Here is a 24,850-nt window from a genome sequence, read left to right as displayed (position 1 = left end):
TCAAATAAGATCAGGACATTATTGATTAAAGTAGGCTTTTTGGGTAACTATGTCATATACAGTGTTGAGGGAGGCCACAATAATACCTTGTTGTATTGTTATTAGGCATTTAAAGATTGGCAGCTCAAAGCTGTAATACTTCTCTGGGGAGAAAAGTCGAACATCATTTGGATGTAAAATGATTGATAATCTTATCGCGGTCAGCCAGGAACTCCTGCATTGAAGCTGTGTCTAAAGTTCAGCTGCTGCCATATTGAGTCAGGCAGTTCTTAGTTACCCTAGAGTTGCAGCAGAAGTTGGGATTGTGCTGATTGTTCATGCACTATGGTGTCCAGAGCTTAAAGAAAAGTAATATACTCCATCAGTTTTTCTTCATTTTGGCAAAAAGCCCTTAATCAGACACAGTTCAATCCTCATTTATATTCACAAGGTGCCCTGCAGTTTTTGGCAGTGATACTGAGACTACAAAAGGTTATCTGCTCCAGGTGGGCTTGTTTGCCTGTTTTACATATGCTCAGCTGGCAATTAATGTTGCTATGGTGCAGCATGGCCCAACCTGAAGACAAGTTAAACCATAAGTTTTATTCCTGACATTGTAGTTTTGAAGAAAATATGAGCAGGCTATGTGCAATGTTCCACTTTATTGTATAGACTTGACATTGAACACAACAGATACTACATTTAAGGAAACACACACATTAACAAGGTAACAGGATTTCCAATGCAATTTTTACAGTGTATAACATAGAGCCTAAAGCACAAGAACAGGCCATTTGGTCCCAACTGGCATCTGCTGGCATTGATGTTCCACATAAACTTCCTCCCACACCTCTTCAGCTAACCCCATCAACATATCCTTCCATTCCTCTCATTTGCTGCTAACCTTCTCTGAAATCCTATCAGCTTCAACTACTCCATTTGGTAGCAAGTTTCACATTTTTACTACTTTCCAGTGAAGAGGTTTCTCTTGAATTACTTACTGTTTGGGATTTGTTGATGACAATCATATGTATGTAGACCCTAGTTTTATTTCCTCCCACAAAGAGAAACATCTCGTCTGACTCATCAAACATTTTCATAAAGACCTCTATGAGATCATCCCCTAGATTTTTGATTCTGGAGAAAAGAGTTCAACTTATTAACATTCCTGATAAGTATGTCCTCTTGGTTTTGCGAAAAGGCTTTTGCATTTTTTCCCCTCCACATTCCTTTTATAGATATTTTAATCAACCTGTTCCAATGGGTAATAACACCAGCCTGGAGCAAATGGAACCTTCCAACCCACAGGTAAAGATACTAGCAATGTACCACAAGACTCTTAATGTTTCCTTTATAACACAGACACTATAATTATAACATGGAGACTATAAACACGTGCAGTCCTTCAAGTGTGGTCTAATCAAGATTTGATTTGTGTTTAACATAACCTTTCTGTATTTTGTTCCAGAAATTAACCCCAGTATTTGACTTAGTCTTTTATGAATTTATTCAGTATCATTCTGACTTCTAATGATTTGTGCAGGTGCATTCTATTAAGACTCATGGAGTTTTCTTAATCTTCCTCTGAAAATGCACCTCATTTTTATCTAAATTGAAATTATTTTTGTAATTAGGCTGTCAAAGATTGATAGCGCCGACTGTAATACTTCCTGAGGGAGAAATACATTATTTGGATATAAAATGATTGATACCACGGTCAGCTAGGAATTCCCTGCATCCAATCTGTGTCTAAATTAATTAATTACACATCCAATCTGCCAATTATTCATGTGCTCTTGTATAATTGTCCATTCTTCCTCAGTAGTTACCATGTTTCCTAATTTGGTTTTGGCTATAAAGTTTGAAATTAAAGATTGGATTTAACATGGCTCATGATTGAAAGCTGTGTGGGCTAGCTTGGTAAATCCAATGGGCAGCAGGTCCACAGTCTAATGGGGGATCCCTGCACCCCCAACTCAATTTTGACTCCATCTATACTTCCCGCTGCCTCAGGAAATCAACCAACATAATCAAAGACCCAACCCACCCCGGATATACTCTCTTCCACCTTCTCCCATTGGATAGAAGGCATAAAAGCTTGAATCTATGTATGAACAGATTCAAGAGCAGCTTCTTCCCTGCTGTTATCAGACTTTTGAACAGACCTCTCAGATGTTCATATTGATCTCTCTCTCTCTCTCTCTGCACCTTCTCTGCAGCTGTAACACTATGTTCTGCACTCTGTTCTGCTACCCTGGTGCATTTTGTACAGTATGATCTGCCTGTCTAGCATACAAAGCAACACTTTTCATTTTATCTTGGTACATGTGACAATAAATCAAACTCAAACTTGAAATCCTTATGTGGCCGGGTATTATCCACATAAGGGTAATGGTTCCATCACCACAAGCCAGCAAGCAGCAGGAAAGGCCCACCATTCACTGAGCAGCCAAGTAAATATATCTGCACAGACCAATGGTGGGAGAAAGATCCCTTCTAAACTGGTTATCTGAGCCCATTTAGAGACCTTTCTGGCCAAAGTTTAACCCCCTCCCATCCCTGCATGGCCAGTTAAACACTGGCAACCCACCTCTTCACCAGACACCCTCCCCAACTCAGAAACATTTACAAATTTACTATCCATCACTGCAAGCCCAAGTGCAGTCCAGGCAGTGACCATTGTTCAAACTGGCACCACAAGTACTCGAAAGCTGGCAATAGCTGGTTGATCCGAAACTCGCTTTGGTGGGACTTCCTTTTCTTGAGGTGAAGAAACCCCACCTCTAACCAAATATTCTTTTGCTAGTGAGGCTCGCCCAGGAATGTGCCTTACATAGTTTAATATAATATTTCTAATTCCCAAGACCAACCTTGTTTATTTGAATTGTGAACAAGGGAATCTGAGTATTGATCATTTGTACCTTTTGTCAAACCTCACCCCTACTCTCCAGTTTCTATTTTATAGCTAAATTGCTATCTGTTCTATGACTTATTATCTGATGCAAACCATTGTCATGAATGTTCAATGTGATACCTTACAGAAGACCTTTTGAAAATCTAAATGGGTGGCATTTACCACATTACCCTGGATTACATTTTCAGATTATATGTATGCAATTGTCCCTCTGCTATCTCCTGCTCTAACATCTTTTCATATGGATGAAATTCATGTGGAATAGGAATCTTTTCCTTCTGAGTTTACACTGTTCATCAATTATCTCCATCTTGCTATCTGAAATGTCATTATGACCAGTATCTTTCAGATGGTGGGGTTCAATCCTAATCACAGCACCTAGCCCAGTCACCGAATACTTTGAGGAGTGTTCGATGGTTGGAAATGATGCTTCCAGCCGTTCCTCAGGCAGAAGTCCCACCTCAGAGAGTAGACGACCAATTTGGTTGCCTGGCAGCTATGCAGTCCCAACAATCGTGTGGGACAACAGCGGTAAGTGCAAGGTATCTTACAGCATCATGGAGAGATGAGTGGGTGAAGGAGTGATGGTCTTGATGGCGTGGTCAAAGAAGGATGGAGCCCCTGCGAGGGGGATGCCACCCCTCCCAACCCTGAGGCCCAAACCTGCCAGGGTGGTACCTCACCACTTCCTCTGGATGGGGAGCAAACTTGAAATTATAAACAATTGATTGGTAGAAGTCCTCGATTGAGACAGGGATGGCTGGATGCGTCACCATTACAGACAGCTTGGTGAGGGGTAGGAGAATACCACTGAGAGAAATTTAGTGGAACTTGCCCCCCCTGCCCACATCCCCTAGTTCCAAACATGCCAGTGGGTGGGAAGGCCTGTAAAATTATGCCCTTTTTTATTTGGTCTCTTCATCTAATGTCACGTGTACCTGTTCACTTTCTGATAAATACTGAGGCAAGCTAACAATTTAATATTTATCGTAGTACAGTGTCGATTTCCCACCCTGGAAGTGGTTTTCAATTATTAGGTTGACTGAAGGAGTAAGTTGCTCAGTGAGTAATGGTCACACTGAATTTCTGCAGTGTGGATTATTGCAACTTGAATTTGATATTGGTTATTTTGAATATAAAGATACCCAATGAGATTCTTTACAGAAATCTGGCCACTTTTGCTTTTCCCCAGAGGCACGTCCAACTTGTAGTGTTTTTGAGAGAAGTCACCTTGCATTGCCTTTTGGTGCATAAACATAGAACATCAAAACTGTGTTCCACATGCTGGCATAGCAATTCTATCATGTCCATGTTTAGGTAAATTGAAGATACACTGAAGCAGCTGATTAATGAAGCTTGAGGCTTTCAGATATTGGGTCTTGAGCCTTGTTATAATGAAACCGACATTGCATTACAGATTGTGGCAGAAGTTGTGTAAGATGTTAATGTTAGTAAGTGGATGCAGAGACAGAGATCCAAGAGTCTTGGGGTTGAACAGAGTTGGGGAGAGGTAATCAGGAGTTAGATTAAGACCCAGTGCAGGAGAATTGCTCAAAGATTAGACGAAACCACTTGCCCCAGATTGAGAAAAGATTACAAATCAGCAAGAGAGGCTAAGCTCATTAAATCAGCTGGAGCTCATTCATTTTTAGAAATTATTTGTTTTTGAGCTCAGCCTTATTCAGAATAGCAGATACTGAGAGAAACTAATCTGTTGAGCTTAGGAAAATACTTAAACTATAGCTAGTTTTAGTTCTTTATTTCAAATGCGAGCAAACTATTACAGATTCTGGAAATCTGAAACAAAGTGAAGAAACTCAGCAGGTTTGGCAGCATTTCTAAAGGAGAGACAGAGTTAACATTTCAAGTCCTGTCTGTTTTCTCTCTCTGCAGATGGCGCCAGACCTACTGAATTTCTCCAGCATTCTTTGTGTTTGATTTTATATAATTGTCATCTGGTAATTATTGTCATCCAATAATTAATGATATTGTCATATGAACTCAGTTGTGAAGTTACTCCTTCATCATGTAACATTGCTGCTTTCTGATTACTGGGTTACTGCTAAATCTAATTCAAGGCACCACTGCTCTTCAATAAGACTCAAGCAATAGCAGTTATTCAAGTAAGGTGGTACAGACCAAAATGAAACATAACAGAAAGTTATCAAAAACAATAACTATTATTCAACCACCACTTAATGTGTGCACTAAAATAATCTTGTGTTTTATTGTGTCACATTTGGAATAACCACATTACTTTTTCAGCAACCCCCTTTAAAGTTTTTTAACATTATCATTGCTGATCTTAGAAATAATTTAATAGCAGGTCACAGAAGAAAACTACTATTCAAACTCCAGTCTCTGTAATGATGTGACCTCCAATGCAATGATTTTTGTCATTGTCTAGTACTCAAGTAGCAACTTGTGTGTACATCTCATATTTGCAGGGCTATGGCCACAATAAAAATCTGGAGTGGAATTTAGTTGATGCCAATGGAGCAGGCGTGATAACAGGTGAAGGGGAGGGGAATTAGGCAGGAGGACCAGTATGGATACCTAGCATCCGGAAAACTGTACCCAATTAAGTTGGTTGGGAGGTGCCTAATCAGGGAAACCTGTCTGTCAGCAGTGGGGTGTCAATCAGGTTCATTAACAAGCCAATTGACAGTTAACCCTTAAATTATCACAAATTAGCAGTGGCTCAAGAATTAATTAAGACTTACATGGCTTTCCTGTTGATCCTAATGCCCTCCCACCAAAACCTGTCAGTTTTGCCGGTAGCCTTCCAGAGAGGATGCCTTTGTTGTTAGGTACTCCGTGTCTGATCGAGCAACCTGGCCTCAGGAGGAGGCCACTGACAGCCACTTGGATCTTTCCCTCTCCTGTGACCACCATCATTCTCTCGCTCACCTTTGACCTGGGGTATTGCATTGATTATGGAGCTCTCTTGGTTATCACTGCTGCTTAATGCTACTGACAAGGTTCTACACCAATTCTCTAATTGCTGGGTAAGACTGCCATTGGATCCCATTTAATCTTGCCTCGTGAGCTCTAATGCACCCTATTGAGCTCTTTTACTTAATTGCTGTCAATTTCCTCTTAACCCAAATATAATAAAATAAAGAGTGAAAATAACATGCAATAATCTTTTCTGTCATAACTTCAATGCATTAATATTTATAAATGTTTGTCTTCTTTTGATAACGTCTTGTCCCACCAGGAGATTCTTGGTCTATTGGTAACGAATAGCTAATAGCAGGTGTAAATTGTAGTCTTTAAATATAATGTTAACACTGTATTTACATTTCTTTCAACTTGTACAAAATTAAATTTAAAATAAAAAATCAAATCACTGGAGAGATATAAATTATGTAAGATAATAATGAAGAAGAAGCTGGCTATTAATTTTGAAAATTAAATTTACATAAGGCAAGGCAGAATATAAACTTTGCCTAGTATTTATTGCTAACAAAAATGTACATTTTTTCAATTTAGAGACTATTGACTTTTTTTCAATCATTATAACCTCTTACTTTGCCAAAATTAACCGCACTGCTCAGGTTGTGTTTACAAAATGTAGAATTAATCGTGCAGAAATAAAATCCCAAACTCAATTCATAAAACTTTTGTAAAAGTCCAAATGAGCCTGAAACATTTCTATCAAGTCAAGTGTACTTAATTCTGAATGTCAAGGGGAGTAAGTAATAGAAAATAATCTTCTTGTGAGTATGAATCTTGTCAGTGAAATTATCGTGTTTTATAAATGTACAGCTTTAAAAGACAAGGCATAAAAGTTAATTTTTCTCAAAGGCTTAGGTTGGTGCTGTAACATTCTTAGTGTGTTTAAAGGAAGCTATGTGAAAATTAACTTCAAAGTAGTTCAAGATATATATTTGTCTCTTCTCTCTGTAAGATGATTGTCCTCTGCCAGCCAACATATCCCTTTCCACTCCAGCCGAGGAAAAGCTCAATTTTTTCTGCTGGGAAGCTAGTCACCCGAGCTGTTTTCCAATGGGAGAGGTGATTTAAACTACAAGGCATGCACAGAAATAATGTCATTGTAAAGCAAAGAGTATTAAAGTCCTCAGAAGGGTCAGATTAGTTCTGGTAGACTAGCTAGGAACTGTAGTGTAGAAAGGTTCAAGCACATTGTTGTTCTGACCATCCTGTGTCTTTTCATGCATCTGACTGCAAGTTTCATTTTCCATCTTGGATGTTTGTCCATCCTCTGCCCGAGATTTTCTGAACCTGAAAAGTGAAATGATGTTTGGATGTAGTTAAGAAGGAGGCACCAATATTCACTGCATGGAGTATTAAGGTGTCTACAGAATTTTCAGTGTAACATCTCAAAGCAACTAGAACCCAAATCTATCTTCCTCAAAATAGTAGTAATCCCCACATCCTAACTGTCATTGAAATATCATAGTGATAACAAAGAATAAGAATTTCTGATCTATTGCTGTAATACTTTGTGACAATGTTTCCACGCTTACTATTCTATATCAACTGTTCTCTCCTTTTTTCCTGTAATTAGTGGCTCATCATTCTGTAGACAGTGGCACCCCTCTAATAATTTATCCACATCAATATTCTTAAGTTGTGAACTTAGTTATCAAGTCAGCAGGCTCTTAATGATATCATGGCTGGATCCTCTCCATCCAAATGTAGCTTTTTCATTCAGAACCCTTGAGTAAAGTACAAAAGGTAAGAATTCTGGATCATTTCCTTCCCTTCCTTGTGATGAATCTAGCCTTTCACTGAGAATGTTCGAACTGCATCTCAGGATACAATGACTTCTTTCTCGTGAATCACCTTCCTGTATTGCAATGGGAATCACTTTGAATATTATCAAACATAATTACCTGATTATAATAGATTATAATCTATTCACTTTATTCACCCTAGAATCAATACTAAATGCATTATATATTTTGTATGTGATCTCTGCAATGGTTAGCTGAAAAATGCACGGTTAAACCCCAAGAAAAGTAATATCCTCCACAAATTAACTGATAAATCCAATCTTAAACATTAAACTAGTCCAGTACACACTAATATTTATGGTATTACAATAGCAGATAATTGCTTAATTGAAAGAGTCATTAGCTGTAAGCTTATGTAATTTTTAAAGTCTCCCTTTGAGGACAAGCATTCAACAACTATGTTGCAAAACTGAAGTCGAAACGCATCCTACCCAAGATATTCACAAGTTTAATGAGACAAAAATCCACAAAGGACAGCACATGACACATTACACATGACTACAACCAGTGCTGAACTAATCAACATTATGCCCTAACCCAGAATGAGTTGGAGGCATTGCAAGTAAGTAGGTTTTAAAAGCATTGAGTTTTTAATATAGCTCCACACAATACTCTTGTGAGGAAGTTAACACCCTTGGAATAAAAAAGGACAGTAGCAACATGGATACCGAATTCTCTGATAGGAAATAGAGTTACGAACAATGGATTTTCTTTTTGTGCTGGAGAAATGTTTGTATTGGAGTTAATGATCTTTGTGTACAGGGGGCAATTTCCAAATTTGTAGATGACAGAAAACCTGGAAGAATTGTAAACTGTAAGGAAGATACTGAACTTCAAGAGAACACAAACAAGATGACAGATTGGAAGTAAAGATGTAGATTGGTTCAATGCAGAGAAGTGTGCAGAAATGCATTTTGCTAGGAAGAACATTGAAAAACAATAGAAAATAGGGGGTACCATTCTAAAGGGGTTGCAAGAGCAGAGGGACATTGATGTATGTATACACAGACCATTGAAGGTGGCTGTACAGGTGGAAAGAGCAATTAAAGCACCTATTATCCTCAGCTTCTTTATAAGGAGTATAGGGTACAAGAGAAAGAGGCAATATTGAATTTGCTAAACCTCAGCTGGAGTATAGTGCACAGTTTTTGACACCCCATGATAGGAAGGACTTAAACACATTGGAAAGAGTGTAGAAGAGAAAGAATGATTCCAAGCCTGAGAAATTTCTTTTATGAAGATGGATTGAAGAGACTGGGACTGTTGTCCTTGGAGACAAGCAGGCTAAGAGGAGATTGAATCAGGTTTTCAAAATCATGAGTGCGCTGCATCGATAGACGGGGAGAAACTCCCATTTTTAAGAAGATCAGGAATGAGAAGCATAAATTTAAAGCAAATTTCAAAAGAAGCAAATGTGAGATGAGAGAAAGCTTTCACACAAGTAGTTAGGACCTGGAACACATTGCCTGGAAGTATTGTAGAGTCAGCTTTAAATGAGGCAAAAGTGAGGACTGCAGATGCTGGAAATCAGAGAGTAGATTAGAGTGGTGCTGGAAAAGCACAGCAGGTCAGGAGCAGGAAAATCGGCGTTTTGGGCAAAAGCCCTTCATCAGGGATGAAGGCAGGGAGCCTCCAGGGTGGAGAGATAAATGTTTAAATGAGACATTTGAGAAGACAAACAAGATTGGTGAAGACAATATAAGTCCCTTACAGTCAGAACCAGGAACATTTATAATAGGAAACAAAAGAACAATTGACCAATTAAATACATACTTTGATTTAGTGTTCACAAAGGAGGACACAGTTAACACATCAGAAATGCTGGACAGCGTAGAGTTTAGTGAGCAGAAGGAACTGAGGGAAATCTGTATTAGGAGGGAAATGGCATTGGGGACATTGATGTGATTGAAAGTTGATAAATCCCAGATAATCTATGTCCCAGAATATTTTAAAAATAGCCTAGAGATACTGGATGCATTGCTAGTCATCTTCCAAGACTCTATAGATTCTGGAACAGCTCCCCAAAGATTGGAGGATGTAACCTCATGACTTAAGAAGGGAGGCAAAGGGGGAACTGAGAATTACGGACCAGTCAGCCTGATGTTGATCATGAGAAAAATGCTGAAGTCCATCATGAAAGAACAGAAGCTGAGTATTTGGAAAATAGTGGCAGGAACAGCATGGATTTATGAAAGATAAGTCATGCTTGACAAATCTACTGTAATTCTTTAAAAAAAGACACGAGGGGCAATTTTTCTTTACACAGAGAGTGGTTTGCATGTAGAATGAACTTCATGAGGAGGTGGTGGATGTGGGCACAATTACAACATTTAAAAGACACTTGGATAAATATATAAATAAGAAATGTTTGGAGCAATATGGGCCAGGAGCAGGCAGGTGGGACTAGTTTAGTTTGGGATTATGTTTCAGCACAGACTGGTTACGGTCACAGAAACGGTCTATTTCCATGCTGTATGACACTATGTCTCTATGTAATGAGTAGAGTTGAGGAGGAGAGCCAGTCCCACATAAGAGATTAATGTTTAAAATTAAAGCACATTGGACAGAGGGTAGTGTATTGAAATAGATAGAACACTGGTTGGCAGACAGGAAACAGACTAAGAGCAAATAAGTTTTTTTACAAATGGCAGACAGTGACTAGTGGAGTAACACAGGGATCAATGCTAGGATCCCAGATATACACAATATATATGAATGATTTACATGAGGGAACAAAATGTAATATCTCCAAATTTGCGGATGACAAAGCTGGATGGGAGTGTGAGCTGTGAGGAGGATGCAGCGATGGTTCAGTGCAATTTGAACAAGCTGAGTTAGTGAGAAAATGAGTGATAAATATGAGCTTATCCACTTTGGTAGCAAAATCAGAAAAGCAGATTATTATCTGAATGGCTATAAATTGAGAGTTGGGAGTACACAGTGAGACCTGGGTGTCCTTGTACACCAGTTGTCGAAGGTAAACATGCAAATGCAGCAGGCAGTAAAGCAGGCAAATGGTATGTTGGCCTTCACGTTAAGGAGACCGGAATACACCAGCAGAGATATCTTTCTGCAATAGACACTTAGTGAGAGAACACCTGGAATATTATGTGCAGTTTTGGTCTCCTTGTCTGAGGAAGGATGTACTGGCTATGGAGGGAGTGCAGTGAACTTTTACCAAACTGATTCCTGGGATGGCAGGACTGACGTATGAGGAGGGCTTGAATCGGTTAGAATGTATCACACTGGAGTTCAGAAAAATGAGGGGGATCTCATAGAAACCTGAAAACCTATAAAGTTGTCATAGGCCTGGACAGAGTTGATATAGGAAAGATATCCCTGATGGCAGGAAGTCTGGAACCAGAGGTCACAGTATACTAATTAGGACTGAAATGAGGAGAAATGTCTTCACCAAGAGGTTCTGCCTGTGGAAATCACTACCACAGAAAGTAGGCAAGGCCAAAACATTGTATGATTTCAAGGAGTTGGATAACTTGGGGATAAAGGGATCAAAGGTTGTGGGGGGGGGTAAGCTGGAACAGGCTATTGAGCTGGATGAAGGGTTGAATGGTCTACTTCTGCTCCTATTTTCTATGTTACGTTTCTTGTAGCAACCACATTTTATACGGCTGGCCAAAATCAACGGCTGGTTCATCCCAACTGCCTGGAACGAAATACCAGTGAAACTTATGAATGATGCATACTGGCCTTGTATACCTCACACTGGCCTTGTATACCTCACACTGGCTTTGTATACCTCACACTGGCCTTGTATACCTCACACTGGCCTTGTATACCTCACACTGGCCTTGTATACCTCACACTGGCCTTGTACACCTCACATTGGCCTTGTACACCTCACACTGGCCTTGTATACATCATACTGGCCTTGTATACATCATACTGGAGCTCCATTATTGACTGTACGTTCATTTCCAAATTTTCCTGTTTCCACTGGTTCACCTGTATTAGAAGATATTGAGGGTGTAGGTTTCAGCACTAGATTGGACAAGGATTTCTTTGTGAAACGTTGGTGAGAAATTTTATAGGATGTGGAAGAATTGTGTCTGACAGAGGGTGTAATCAAGGTTTCTTGCATCCCAACTAAAATTTCATTAAAATTTAAGAGTATCATCACAACACTTAACCAGGATTTGAATGTCAATACAAACATGAAGTTGATTAAAAGCATTGAATATTATTAAGCCATAACATGTCTAGTATGTGCTCTGAAGTTCTAACAACAGAAACAGCTGGAAGTTGGGGAATGCAGCTTGTAAGGGTCACTGAGGACAGTTGTTAGTCTATTGCTTAGAGTGTCAGTTTTTATAAACTACCCCCAACCCAAAACACAAACCATGCCCCCATCCCACAACCAGTGCATCCCAACACTTGATTTCACTTAAGCAGCTTCTCTAACCAACAAATAATATGCTCCATCAATTTATCATGTGGAAATTATTCTCAATAAAGCTTGCACGTATTGTACATCAGAGATTATGAGTGTATCTGCCACAAAATAAAAGAATTCATAGCTCAATATCGAGTTAGCCAAATCATGAGGGTCATGGATAGTGTGAACAGCCAGTCCCCCCTGGGCATAGGTTTAAGGTGAGAGGAGAACGATTTAAGGGGCAACTGTTTTCATACAGAAGGTGGTGCATGTATGGAATGAGCTGCCAGAGGAAGTGGTGGCAGCTGATATGATTACAATGTTTAAGAGGCAGCTGGATGGGTATATGAATAGAAGGGATTTGGAGGGGTACGGGCCAAATGCTGGAAAATGGGACTAGATTAGTTTCGGATTTCTAGTCGGCATGGATGAGTTGGACCCAAGGGTCTGTTTCCGTGCTGTACATCTCTATGACCTACAACTGACTGAGAGGGACAAGTGAGAGGTCAAGGCCTCATGTGTCCTATTTTGTACAGGTGTGGGTGCCACATTATAGGAAAGATGTGAATGCACCTAGAAGGAAGTTTCTGAGTATGAGAAACTTCAGCTATGAGGATAGATTAAAGAAGTTGAAGTGTTCTCCAGGGACAGAAGAAGGCTGAGAGGTGATCTGACTGAGATTTTCAAATCATGAGCAGTCTGGACAGAGTAGGTAGGGAGAAAATGTTTCCACTTTTAAAGGAAACAAGAATGAGAGGGCATAGATTTAAAGTGTTGAGAAAATAAAACAAAGGTAATGTGAGAAAGGCCTTTTCACACAGTGAGTTGTTAGAGTATGGAATTCACTGCCTGGATATCTGTTAGAGGCTGTTTCAATTAAGACATTCAAGAGGAAATGGATCCTTTTGGATAGTAATGGTGTGTAAGGATATAAAGAAAAGGCAGTTGTTTAGCACTAGTTAATAGACAGGGGCTCGATAAAACATATGTGATGGGCTGAATGGTTTCCTTCTGCATCATAATGTTTCTGTGATTCTGTGATCTGGCTTGCTTCATTGCAGGCCTGCCACTCATAATAACTTCTGCACTTAAGGCAAGTCAGAACTTTTACTTGTGGAGACAATGCATGGATGGCAGGAGCTTTATTAAAGGAATCATGAGCTATCCTATTAGGGGATGCAGCACTGAGGAAAATGAGTGCCCTTTTAATAAATCAGATGTGAAGCAGACAGCCGGATTGGTTAAGAAATTATTGCACTTACTTTTCTCTGTTGAAAATGGTAAAATCATTGTGGACTGTTTCCAGGCACTGTTGTAGATGTCCGTTCTTTAATATCACATGAAAGAAAAAGTGATTGCAAGAGAGAAATTTCAAAATACAAGAAAACATCACATCAGCTGTGAAAGTCTCATTTAAATTTTGGAAATGATTGATTCCACCAGTTTTAACGATCACTGAAAAATAAAACATTATTTATTTTCTTACTTTACAATGTCAGAGCACTTTTATTATGGTGCCACTTGTTTTGTTTTGGAGTGAAATCAGGTAATTTTCAGACAAACTGAGAAAATCTGAAGCATTACAGAAACGCCAGAGGGATGTCAATTTTTAATGCTTTTTTTTACAAAAGTTAATTCAATATTATAAGTAAATGTGTCACTGTCACTGTCACTTGCAATCCATAGCGCTACGGGGAAGTGTCAAATATAATCAAGATTTGGAACAGCTGGTGTTGGACTGGGGTGGACAAAGTTAAAAATCACACAACACCAGGTTAAAGTCCACCTGATGAAGGAACAGTGCTCCGAAAGCTTGTGCTTCCAAATAAACCTGTTGGACTATAACCTGCTGTTGTGTGAAATACAATCAAGACATCTTACCAGTGGGGAACTTTCTTTCCCAGAATCTTTAGATTTATTCTTAGCCAGTCTTTTCTTTTTCTTATGAAGTGGTTTGGATTCCAGTATCATTTCTTCCAGTTCAAAGGTCGGATCGCAATTCAATCTCCCTTTCTGTTGCGACAGAGGGAAGGAGAAGAGGAGAATGTCAATTAAGGATTGATTGGTTAATGTTAGTACCTTTTTCAAAAAATGATTCATTATAAAGAGCAATTGCATTTAATAGTTACCTCTTCACCTTTTCCCTGATCATTGCAAACTCATATGGCAAGTAAAGATGATGGAAATCAGTTGTAAAATGATTCATGTTGGTAATGACGGGAAGTTAAATTAACAGAATCATTTCTGTTCTGGATTGTGGATTGCTGAACAATACATCACAAATTGTAAAAAGGGCAATCAGTTGTTGAAGGCAAAGAGAAATAATTGCATTTATGTAGCAAATTATATGATCACTGGATGTTTCAAAGCAGTTTGCAGTCAGTTAAGTCTTTTGAAGTGTTACTGTTTCATTGCAGGGAATACAGGAGCCATTATGCTCACAGAAAATTCTCACAAACAGCAATGTGATTACAACACGATTTGGTGATGTTGAAGGATAGATATTGGCCAGAACAGCACAAATAGCTCCATTGCTGTTTATCATAATAGTATCATGAGATCCTTTGCATCTACCCTGGCAGACAGATTTGGTGGAAGTGAGGGGCTGGGGCAGGGTGGGGGTTGGGGGAGGGGTTGTTGGTGGTGGTAATTCGTAAGATTGTTATTTAGTCCAGAAGACAATGCCTGTGACAGTGTGGCACTGCCTCAGTACTGGACAAAAGTGCCAGCCTTCCAATCATAGAACCAGAACAGAAATTGCTGGAAAAACACAGCAGGTCCGTCAGCATCAGAATTGTTCTGAAGAAGGGTCACTGGACCTGAAACATTAACTCTGCTTTATTTCCAGCATCTGTCGAAAGAAAGCAGAGTTAATGTTTCAGGTCCAGTGACCCTTCTTCAGAACAGTTCTGATGCTGACGGACCTACTGGGTTTTTCGAACAATTTCAGTTTTTTGTTTCTGATTTCCAGCAGCCACAGTTCTTTTATTTAGACTCATAGAATCCCTACAGTGCAGAAAGTGGCCATTTGGCCCATTAAGTCTGCACTGACCCTCTGAAGAGCATCCAGCTCGAACCTCATAACCCCACATCTCCCATGACTAATCCACCTAGCCTGCACATCCCTGGATACTATGGGTAATTTAGCATGGCCAATCCACCTAACCTGCACATCTTTGGACTCTAGCGGGGAAACCAGAGCACCCAGAGGAAATCCAAGCAGACCCAGGGAGAATGTGCAAACTCAACACAGACAGATGCCCGAGGCTGAGTTGAACTTGGGTCCCTGACACTGTGAGGCAGCAGAGTTAACAACTGTGCCACAGTGTCACCCTTCGTTTCCATGCTCAAGCCTGGGACTAGAGCTTGGATCCAGAACCTTGCGGCTTCAGAGACAAATCATTGAATGAAGGCTGATCCTTTCGCCAACATTCTATAAGTGAACAAATGGGAAAAGTTAGAGACTTCACTAATTTATCATCACTCATGCAAGTTTACCGTTCAATAAGTTAAATTTGTTTTTGCATGAAAACTCCCTGCGTGGGAGAGGATCTCAAAAGAAACATTCACCCCATTATGTCTCCACCAGTCAATAAGGGACTGACAAAACTAATCACATTTTCTAGCTTTTGGCCAGTATCCCTGGAGCCTATAGCAACATGAGTAAATATCTAACTACTGCTTCAATATTATGAGGGTCCTTTTCAGGCAGTGAGTTTCAGGCTGCTGCATCACTCTGAGTGAAAAAAAAAACAATTTTCTCAACTCTCCCCTTAGCCTTCTTTCTCTTACATTCAATCATTGCCCCATAATTTTTGATTCTTTTAACATTTGCTGCTCCAAAGATAAAACAAAACCCAGTCTATCCAATCATTCCTCATAGCTCAGACAGTGCAGCCCAGACAGCATCCTGGCAAACCTCCCCTGCACCTTCACTACGCAATCAAATCCTATGCAATAAGTAGAACTACATTCAGTACTCCAGAGCAGCATTTTGGACATTTCCAACGAAACCTCCTTGCTCTTGTGTTCAATGGTTAATAAAGGAAGCATCCCACATGCCTTGTCCACCTTATCCACCTGCCTGGCTACCTTCACGGATCTGTGTGTGTATACACCAAGCTTCCTTGATCTGGAATTCTTTCCACTGTTATGTCATTCATATCTAATCACTTGCTTTGCTAATCTTCCCCAAGACTAATACAGTACTTCTCTTTTCTTGGTTGAATTCCATTTGTCACCTGACCAGTTAATTAATATCCTCCTGCTCTTTACACCTATCTGCCTTACTATTTACCACCACTACCAATTTTTAACTTACCCATGAACTGCTCGGTTATACTCCTTACATTGCATACGTCACAGCAATGACCCAGCACAGATCTCTGTGGGTCTCCACTGGAAACAGGCACAGAAACATCTCTCTACCATCACCCTGCCTCTCAGCCAATTTTGGATCCAACTTGCCACGTTAGATAGAGTGAATTCTAAAGGACGGAAACCTAACAGCTTCCCCACTGCCAAGGTGAGACTGATCGGGCTTATAATTTTCCTGGCCTATTCATTTTTATTAATAATGGAACAATATTCGCAGTCCTTCAGTCATCTGACATCTCTCCTGAGGCCAGAGAAGATTTGAAAATTACCAGCCAGGATCCCTGAAATCTTCTACCTTGTTTCTCTCATCAACGTGGGACACATCCGAACTCGGCCTGCAGATTTATCTGCTTTTAAAATTGATAAACCCACTAGAATCTCTTCTCTTTCTATATTAACACCTTCTAAAACTCCAGTGTTCTCAACGCTTACATCTAGAACTCCGTCATTCTTTACTATTGTGTAAGAATTCAGATCCATACACATACTGTCTCTTGGTTCCTAATGGGCTCTACTCTTTCCTAATTATTCTTTATAAAAATGTACAACTCTTTGGGGTTTCCACCATAACACTCACCAATGTTTTCTCTTGCACTCTATTTGCTTTCCTAATTTCCTTCATAAGTTGTCCCATGAATATTTTACACTTCTCTATGAACCCTGCTGTACTGAGCCCTTGGTATCAGCCATGAGATTCTCTCTTTTTCTTAATCCTAATCTTTATCTCCCATGATATTTAGGCTTCTTCAGTCTTGTTCCCACCTTTTTGTTTTCTTTATGGGAACATATTTGCCCTTTACTCTCTCTCTGTTCCCTTTTAGAATGCCTCCTACCATTTTGACACTTATTTTTTCTGCACATAGCTACTTCCAGACCACTTGGGCCAAATTATATTTGAGTAAAATTAGGCTTTCTCCAGTTTAGGACTTCTGTGTTGTGGTTCTGTTCGCCGAGCTGGGAATTTGTGTTGCAGACGTTTCGTCCCCTGTCTAGGTGACATCCTCAGTGCTTGGGAGCCTCCTGTGAAGCGCTTCTGTGATCTTTCCTCTGGCATTTATAGTGGTTTGTCTCTGCCGCTTCCGGTTGTCAGTTCCAGTAGTCCGTTGCAGTGGTCGGTATATTGGATCCAGGTCGATGTGCTTATTGATTGAATCTGTGGATGAGTGCCATGCCTCTAGGAATTCCCTGGCTGTTCTCTGTTTGGCTGAGAGTGGCTGTTGGTTTGTGTGCTGTGAGACAACAACTCACCAGAACGAAGGACCCAATACCCAGCATGAGCAAAACCAATGTAGTGTACAAAATCCCTTGCAAAGACTGCACAAAACACTACATAGGACAAACAGGAAGACAGCTAACGATCCGCATCCGTGAACACCAACAAGCCACGAAACGACACGACCAGCTATCCTTAGTAGCCACACACGCAGATGACAACCGACATGAGTTCGACTGGGACAACATTACTATTATAGGACAAGCCAAACAGAGAACAGCCAGGGAATTCCCGTTCGGGAAGGCCCAGCAAACGAATATTTTTTCGGCGACCTCGATTATCGAGGTCGTCAATATGATTTTCCAAGGTCCGGACTCGCTGCTCGAGAGTCCGGACCTGATCCACGGCCGATTGAGCGGTTGTCTCGGAGGTCGCGGCCTTTAGCTCCGCCCCTCCGACTCGGCGTTGAATTTCATCAATCTCTCGGTCGTGCTTCTGCAGCGCGGCCGAGAGCGACTCCCAACGATTTCTGGATTAGACAATAAAAGCATCGATCTTCGAGTCAAGCTTGGAAAGCATTTCTGCAAGGCTTGTTACTGTAGGTAAGTCCCCTGGGGCGGCTGTGGACGCCTCTGCTGCAGCTGGAGAGGGTGGGGGAGGGGTTCCTGCCTGCTGAGAGCTGCGGGCTCCCTTCCCTTTAGTCATTTTTACTTAAGATTAAATTGTTTAAATGTAATATTACACAACTAATTAAATTACAAAACTATTATAAATGATTTGGTGAGCTTGGTAGGAGGTAGGTGACCCACTGTGCCCAAGTCTTGGAAGGAGCACTATAGACTCAGTCTTACTGGGTCGTCGCCATCTTGGATCCCCCTCAAATTTGTACCCTTAATCTGTAAAGACTCCCCAGTATAGGTTCTCAGTCAAGCCAAGGTCTTGTGCAAACCTAAGGGTTGGAATCTAGAGCAAATTTTGTTACAGACTGGTTCTGCTATCTCTGAAACAGCTGCGCTGGTATCGACCTCCATTAGAACTGGGTGACCGTTTAACTAGACGTTTATTTTGGTTGGTTCTGATTTGGATTAGATTAGATTACTTACAGTGTGGAAACAGGCCCTTCGGCCCAACAAGTCCACACCGACCCGCCGAAGCGTAACCCACCCATACCCCTACATTTACCCCTTTACCTAACACTACGGGCAATTTAGCATGGCCAATTCACCTGACTTGCACATCTTTGGACTGTGGATGTTGCTAAGCAATTTACCCATTCTAAACCAGATGCAGGTGGGCTTTCCAGAGTGTGCACTCTCCTGAAAACCGGTCTATGAGTTCTTTTACTCAATTTAGGTCCAGTTGGACTCTTCCTGTCTCGAGGCTGCTTACCGACAGCAACTACAATGGCTTGCTGGGCCAGATCCTCAAGATAATGTTAACTGTTTGGCCAAGGCTTAGCTTTGTTTTGGGTTTTTGCTTTGGGCTGACCAAGAATCCCTCTGTTCAGGATATATCCGGAGTGAGACTCTGTAATTGCCTTCATCCCAGTGATGTTCCCCAAGCTCAGTCAGCCTGGAGAGGGTGTCCACTTCCATCAATATACATTACAACTGATATGCTCCACTTATTGCATTTTCCAATGATACGGCCAGTTGTCGTGACTGTTTGGAGGCCACTTGAACTTCAGCTAGTCAGCATTTCTGCATGGTTACATCATTACTCCCACATACCAAACGGTCTCTCAGCTTCTCATTAAGGGTTAAACCAAAGTCATATACCTCTGCCATTCATCTTAACCTAATCAAAAATTCCAATATGGATTCTCAAATTGCTGAGTGAAAACGATAATGTCTCAGAATTAGAGGTGGCTCGGTGTTGTAATATTCCTAACTAAATCAGTCAACTCTTGAAAGGTTTAGTAACTGGTGCCTCAGGAAAAGTTAGCCTCCTAATAATGGAAAAAGCTGCAGGCCCACAAGCTGTCAGGAGAATTACTCATTGCTTTTCATCTGCCCTGAATGTCATTTGCGTGGAACAAATAATGCACTCCTTCCAAATGCTGGACTCAGTAGTGGTCATGGGTTTGGAATGTGCTGTCTAAAGAAGCTTGGTGAATTTCTGAAGTGCATCCTGTAGGTGTCACTGCTGTTACTGAACATCAGTGGGTAGATGGCCTGAATGGTTGTGGATGTAGTGCCAAAAGACTGGCTGCTTTGTCCTGGATAGTGTCAGGCTTGCTGAGTGTTGTTGGAAATGCACTCATCCAGGCAAATGGAATTTATTTTACCACACTATTGATTTGTTCCTTGTAGATAGTGGACTGGAAAAAAGCAAGTGAGTTCCTCAATAGTGGATTCCTGGCCTCTGACCTGCTCTTATAGCCACCATATTTTATGATCAATTCAGTTTATGATCAATGGTATTCCCTAGATGTTGATAGTCGGGTATTCAGAGATATTCATGCTATTAAATGCCAAAGGGCAATAATTAGATTTTTTTTCTTGTTGGAGATCCATTGTTGACTGTTAGAATAATCCATCTGGTTCACTAATGTACTTTCGGGAAGGAAACTGCCATCCTTACCTGCACTGGCCTACGTGTGACTCCAGACTCACAGAAAGCCTTTGATAAAGTCCCACATAGGAGGTTAGTGAGCAAAATTAGGGCGCATGGTATTGGGCAAAAAATACTGACTTGGATTGAAAATTGGTTGGCTGATAGGAAACAAAGAGTAGTGATAAACGGCTCCCTTTCGGAATGGCAGGCGGTGACCAGTGGGGTAGCGCAGGGATCAGTGCTGAGACCGCAGCTTTTTACAATATATATTAATTATATAGATGATGGTATTAAAAGTAATATTAGCAAATTTGCTGATGATACAAAGCTGGGTGGCAGGGTGAAATGCGAGAAGGATGTTAGGAGATTACAGGGCGACCTGGACAGGCTAAGTGAGTGGACAGATGCATGGCAGATGCAGTTTAATGTGGATACATGTGTGGTTATCCACTTTGGTGGCAAGAACAGGAAGGCAGATTACTACCTCAATGGAGTCAAGTTAGGTAAAGGGGCAGTACAACGAGATCTAGGTGTTCTTGTACATTAGTCAATGAAAGCAAGCATGCAGGTACAGCAGGTAGTCAATAAATGCTGACCCACATCATATGAAGGAATGTAAAAAAAAATCATTGCCTGATACTTGTGTGGTGTGAATGTTATTTGCCAAGATATTATCTGGGTTCTGCAGAATTTGGACATGGACTGCTTCAGTATCTATGGTGTTTTGAATGTGCTAAACATTGTGTAATCATAGGTAAACATCACCACTTCTCATTTTGTGATGGAAGAAAAATCATAGATGAAGTATCTGAAAACGGAATTTTTAAAAATTCATTTGTGGAACATGGGTGTCGCTGGCTGGCCAGCATTTGTTACCCGTTCCTAGTTGCCCTTGAGAAGGTAGTAGCCTTCTTGAACCGCTGCAGTCCACCCGCTGTGGGTAGACCCACTTTTTTGGGAGAGAATTCCAGGATTTTGACCCAGCAGAGATGTCTGCAGAGATTTCCTGGAACTGGGTTGACTGATCTTCAACAGCCACAACCATCGTCTTCATGCCAGGTATGACGCCAAACCAGTAGAGAGGTTTTCCCTTGATACCCATTGACTCTAGTTTTGCTGGGGCTCCTTGATACCATACTCGGTCAAATGTGGCCTTGATATCAAGCTCAGTCACTCTCACATCACATCCACCAACCTTTGCATTGTATAATCTACATACTTAGCATCAGACTGATACTGAAATGCATACACCACATTGCTCATTGATGTGAAAGACAAAACATCTTTCTGACTTGACAGCAGCAGCCTGTCAGTAGTGAACACCACTAGTATTGCTGCTGCATAATAGCTGCATAAAATAGTTAGCGTCACCTATTATTCAAACTAAGACAGCTAAAAGCTTTTTTAAAAGTGTCTATTTTCTGCAGCACATGACAAAATAACTTACAGCAAGAGAAATGTCCATCAAAGTTATTATGTTTTGCCTTCTGATTGTTAACTCACATTTGGAACAAAAGCAGGAGGGAGATTCTTCTCCAGAACTGCATCCCAGTTCACGTCTGCTAGGTACGGAGAATTCTGAATGTCCTTGAGACTTGATGGGCGACATTCGGGCTCCTTCACAAGCAGCTAATATGAAATAAAATAATTATACTTTAACATTTTTATTTGTCTGATGGTTTAAAGAAAAAAAAGTGTCACAAGTGTTTGAAATGCATCCAAGTAAGAAAAGTTCCAAAGTTTAAGATTTTGCTACATAACTATCATCATTGCATATGGAAGTGTAATGTTGAGCAGCAGATTAGTCTAATCTGGAAGAATTTTAACTCTGGTGAAGGAGATGAATGTGGAAATAAAAATTGTAATCAGTTTAAAAGTAACCATGAAGTTGATTGTTGTTAAAACCCAAACCCCACTACTGATGTAGGGTAGGAACCTTGCTGTCCACTCTGGCATTCTTCCATCTACAAAAGATAACGGAAGTAGAGCAAACAATTCATTTTTAATGGACTGTCTTCATTTGATGGAAATTGGCTGTTAGCTTAAGAGCCAATCTTTGACGGACAGGTTCTGCCACAAGTTCCATACTAGAAACTACCAGGGGTCATTGAAGGTTGTTGTTTACAATGTTGGTATCAGTTAGCAACCGACAGTAGTTGCTGGTTATCATGATGGTGCATGCCGGATGACAGGTAGTATTGTCATTTTTCTCTGTCGTCAGCTAGTCTCTCTCCATGTGATAATTATCATTTAACACATCATATTCATGCATGCAAGCTTTGAAATGAGCTTTAGATAACCTACTGGGCATCTGGCTCAAGCATAAAGTCATTGGATATGTGACTATCTTCCATTCTGCATACATGCTTTAGCCAATGAAGTTGTCTCTATTTGATAAGTGTGAAGGAACGTGGGAGCTCTGCTTTTGAGAAGACTGCCACCTTCATGATTTTGTACAGTCAGGATATACGCATGATATACCGACAGCAAAGATGTGAATTGTTCAGCTTCTTTTCTTGACAGCTGTACATTGTCCATGTTTCACCGTCGTGCACTGAGGTACTGAGAACATAGATCTTATGAACAGTGTGGTCCCAAAGGTCAGCCTGATGTTATTACATCTGAATTTTCCGAGTTGGTCAAAGGTGGGAGTTGACTTTCCTGTGTTTGTAACAAGTTCTGCATCAAATGATGTACTAGCTATCAATGTGGACAGAGATAGCAGGATTTTCTAACCACTTCCTGTGGGGTGTTAATTGGGTGATCAGGGAGGAGATGTCTCGCATTGTCCTTTGTGACCAATTTACTTTTACCCAGTCTAGTCTATATACAATTAGACTTGTGTGCCAGATCGGCCTGATTGTCTCATTGGCTTCTATTTACAAGTATATATTTGATATAAGATCACCATAGAATCCCAACAGTGTGAAAGTAGACCATTTGCCCATTGAGGCCTCACCAACCCTCTGCAGAGCAGCACACCCAGACCAACCCCGGTAACCTATCCCAATAACCCTGTCTTCCCATGGCTAATCCACCTAGCCTGCACATCCCTGGACACTATGGGCAATTTAGCATGGCCAATCCGCCTGACCTGTACATCTTTGGACTGTGGGAGGAAACCAGAGCACCCAGAGGAAACCCACGCTGTCATAGGGAGAATATGCAACCTCCACATAGACAGTTAACCAAGGCTGGAATCGAACCTGGCTGTGAGGCAGCAGCACTAATTACTGATCCACTGTGCCGCCCCTTGACAAATGTCAAAAATTAGCTAATTTGAACCAGCGTGGCTTTGCAAGACCAAAAGATCCTCTCAAAGTTCATTGTACTGCTGAATGTTGCAAGCCCTTTTAGGCAAATAAGGAAGACCTTGAGCTGAATGAGACTGGAACTGGGACAAAACATTCATAGATGGTGCAAGGTAGATAATAGGATTTCAGAAAAACTAAACGCTCAACCATTTCTGATAATAACTGGGAACTGAACTTGACTGAGAACGTTTATCCATGGGTTCATGCAAAGAACTTGGAATACCATTGGACTTATTAAAACAATTGTTCATACGACAACAGGATCGTGACATTATAAATCCTGGCAAGATGGCGGCAGAGCTCCTCTGCTCCACCAGTTCTTTTTATTTCCTTTTTCCTTTTCTTTTCTCTCGACTCCCTCTCAGCCCTCAGCATTGGAGGTGAATACTGGCAAGCTGTAGGTGCTGCCAGAATGTTCCCAGAGCAGCCGACCCTGGAGTGGCGCATGGGTCATGAGCCCTGGAATGGTGCAAGCAGTGAGCCCTGCTACAGTGTGTGAGGTCCAAGCCCCAGACCAGCGAGTGGGGAAAAAGCACCGGAGCAGGGAGTGGGGAAAAAGCCCCGGAGCAGGGAGTGGGGAAACCGCCCCGGAGCAGGGAGTGGGGAAACTGCCCCGGAGCAGGGAGTGGGGAAAAAGCACCGGAGCGGGGAGTGGGGAAACAGCCCCGGAGCAGGGAGTGGGGAAAAAGCACCGGAGCAGGGAGTGGGGAAAAAGCACCGGAGCAGGGAGTGGGGAAAAAGCACCGGAGCGGGGAGTGGGGAAACAGTCCCAGGAGCAGGGAGTGGGCAAACAGACCCGGAGCAGGGAGTGGGGAAAGTAACCCGGAGCAGGGAGTGGGGAAACAGCCCCGGAGCAGGGAATGGGGAAAGTGACCCGGAGCAGGGAGTGGGGAAACAGCCCCGGAGCAGGGAGTGGGGAAACAGACCCGGAGCAGGGAGTGGGGAAAAAGCACCGGAGCAGGGAGTGGGGAAACAGCCCCGGAGCAGGGAGTGGGGAAACAGACCCGGAGCAGGGAGTGGAGAAACAGCCCCGGAGCAGGGAGTGGGGAAACAGACCCGGAGCAGGGAGTGGGGAAATAGACCCGGAGCAGGGAGTGGGGAAATAGCCCCGGAGCAGGGAGTGGGGAAAGAGACCCGGAGCGGGAAGTGGGGAAACAGACCCGGAGCAAGGAGTGGGGAAACAATCCCGGAGCAGGGAGTGGGGAAACAGACCCGGAGCAGGGAGTGGGGAAAGAGACCCGGAGCAGGGAGTGGGGAAACAGCCCCGGAGCAGGGAGTGGGGAAACAGCCCCGGAGCAGGGAGTGGGGAAACAGACCCGGAGCGGGGAGTGGGGAAACAGA

At 41.6% G+C, this 24,850-nt stretch overlaps 1 protein-coding gene across 1 annotated transcript in view; it reads right to left on the bottom strand.

The window, feature by feature from the left end:
• Window positions 1–626: 626 nt before the first annotated feature.
• LOC122539420 (serine/threonine-protein kinase 32B-like) overlaps window positions 627–24,850 on the bottom strand; it is a 357,967-nt gene continuing 333,743 nt past the window's right edge. The window contains exons 9-12 of the mRNA XM_043674242.2: window positions 21,699–21,824; window positions 13,931–14,062; window positions 13,312–13,376; window positions 627–7,141 (exon numbers count right to left, since the gene is read on the bottom strand). Of these exons, the coding sequence (XP_043530177.1) occupies window positions 7,006–7,141; window positions 13,312–13,376; window positions 13,931–14,062; window positions 21,699–21,824 (459 nt within the window). The 3' untranslated portion in view covers window positions 627–7,005. The remainder of the gene's footprint in view (window positions 7,142–13,311; window positions 13,377–13,930; window positions 14,063–21,698; window positions 21,825–24,850) is intronic.

The sequence above is a fragment of the Chiloscyllium plagiosum genome, unplaced genomic scaffold (assembly GCF_037043375.1).
Source record: "Chiloscyllium plagiosum isolate Xiang-an unplaced genomic scaffold, Cpla_swu_hap1 HiC_scaffold_36, whole genome shotgun sequence".
Lineage (NCBI taxonomy): Eukaryota > Metazoa > Chordata > Chondrichthyes > Orectolobiformes > Hemiscylliidae > Chiloscyllium > Chiloscyllium plagiosum.
This window is presented reverse-complemented; position numbering and strand designations above follow the sequence as displayed.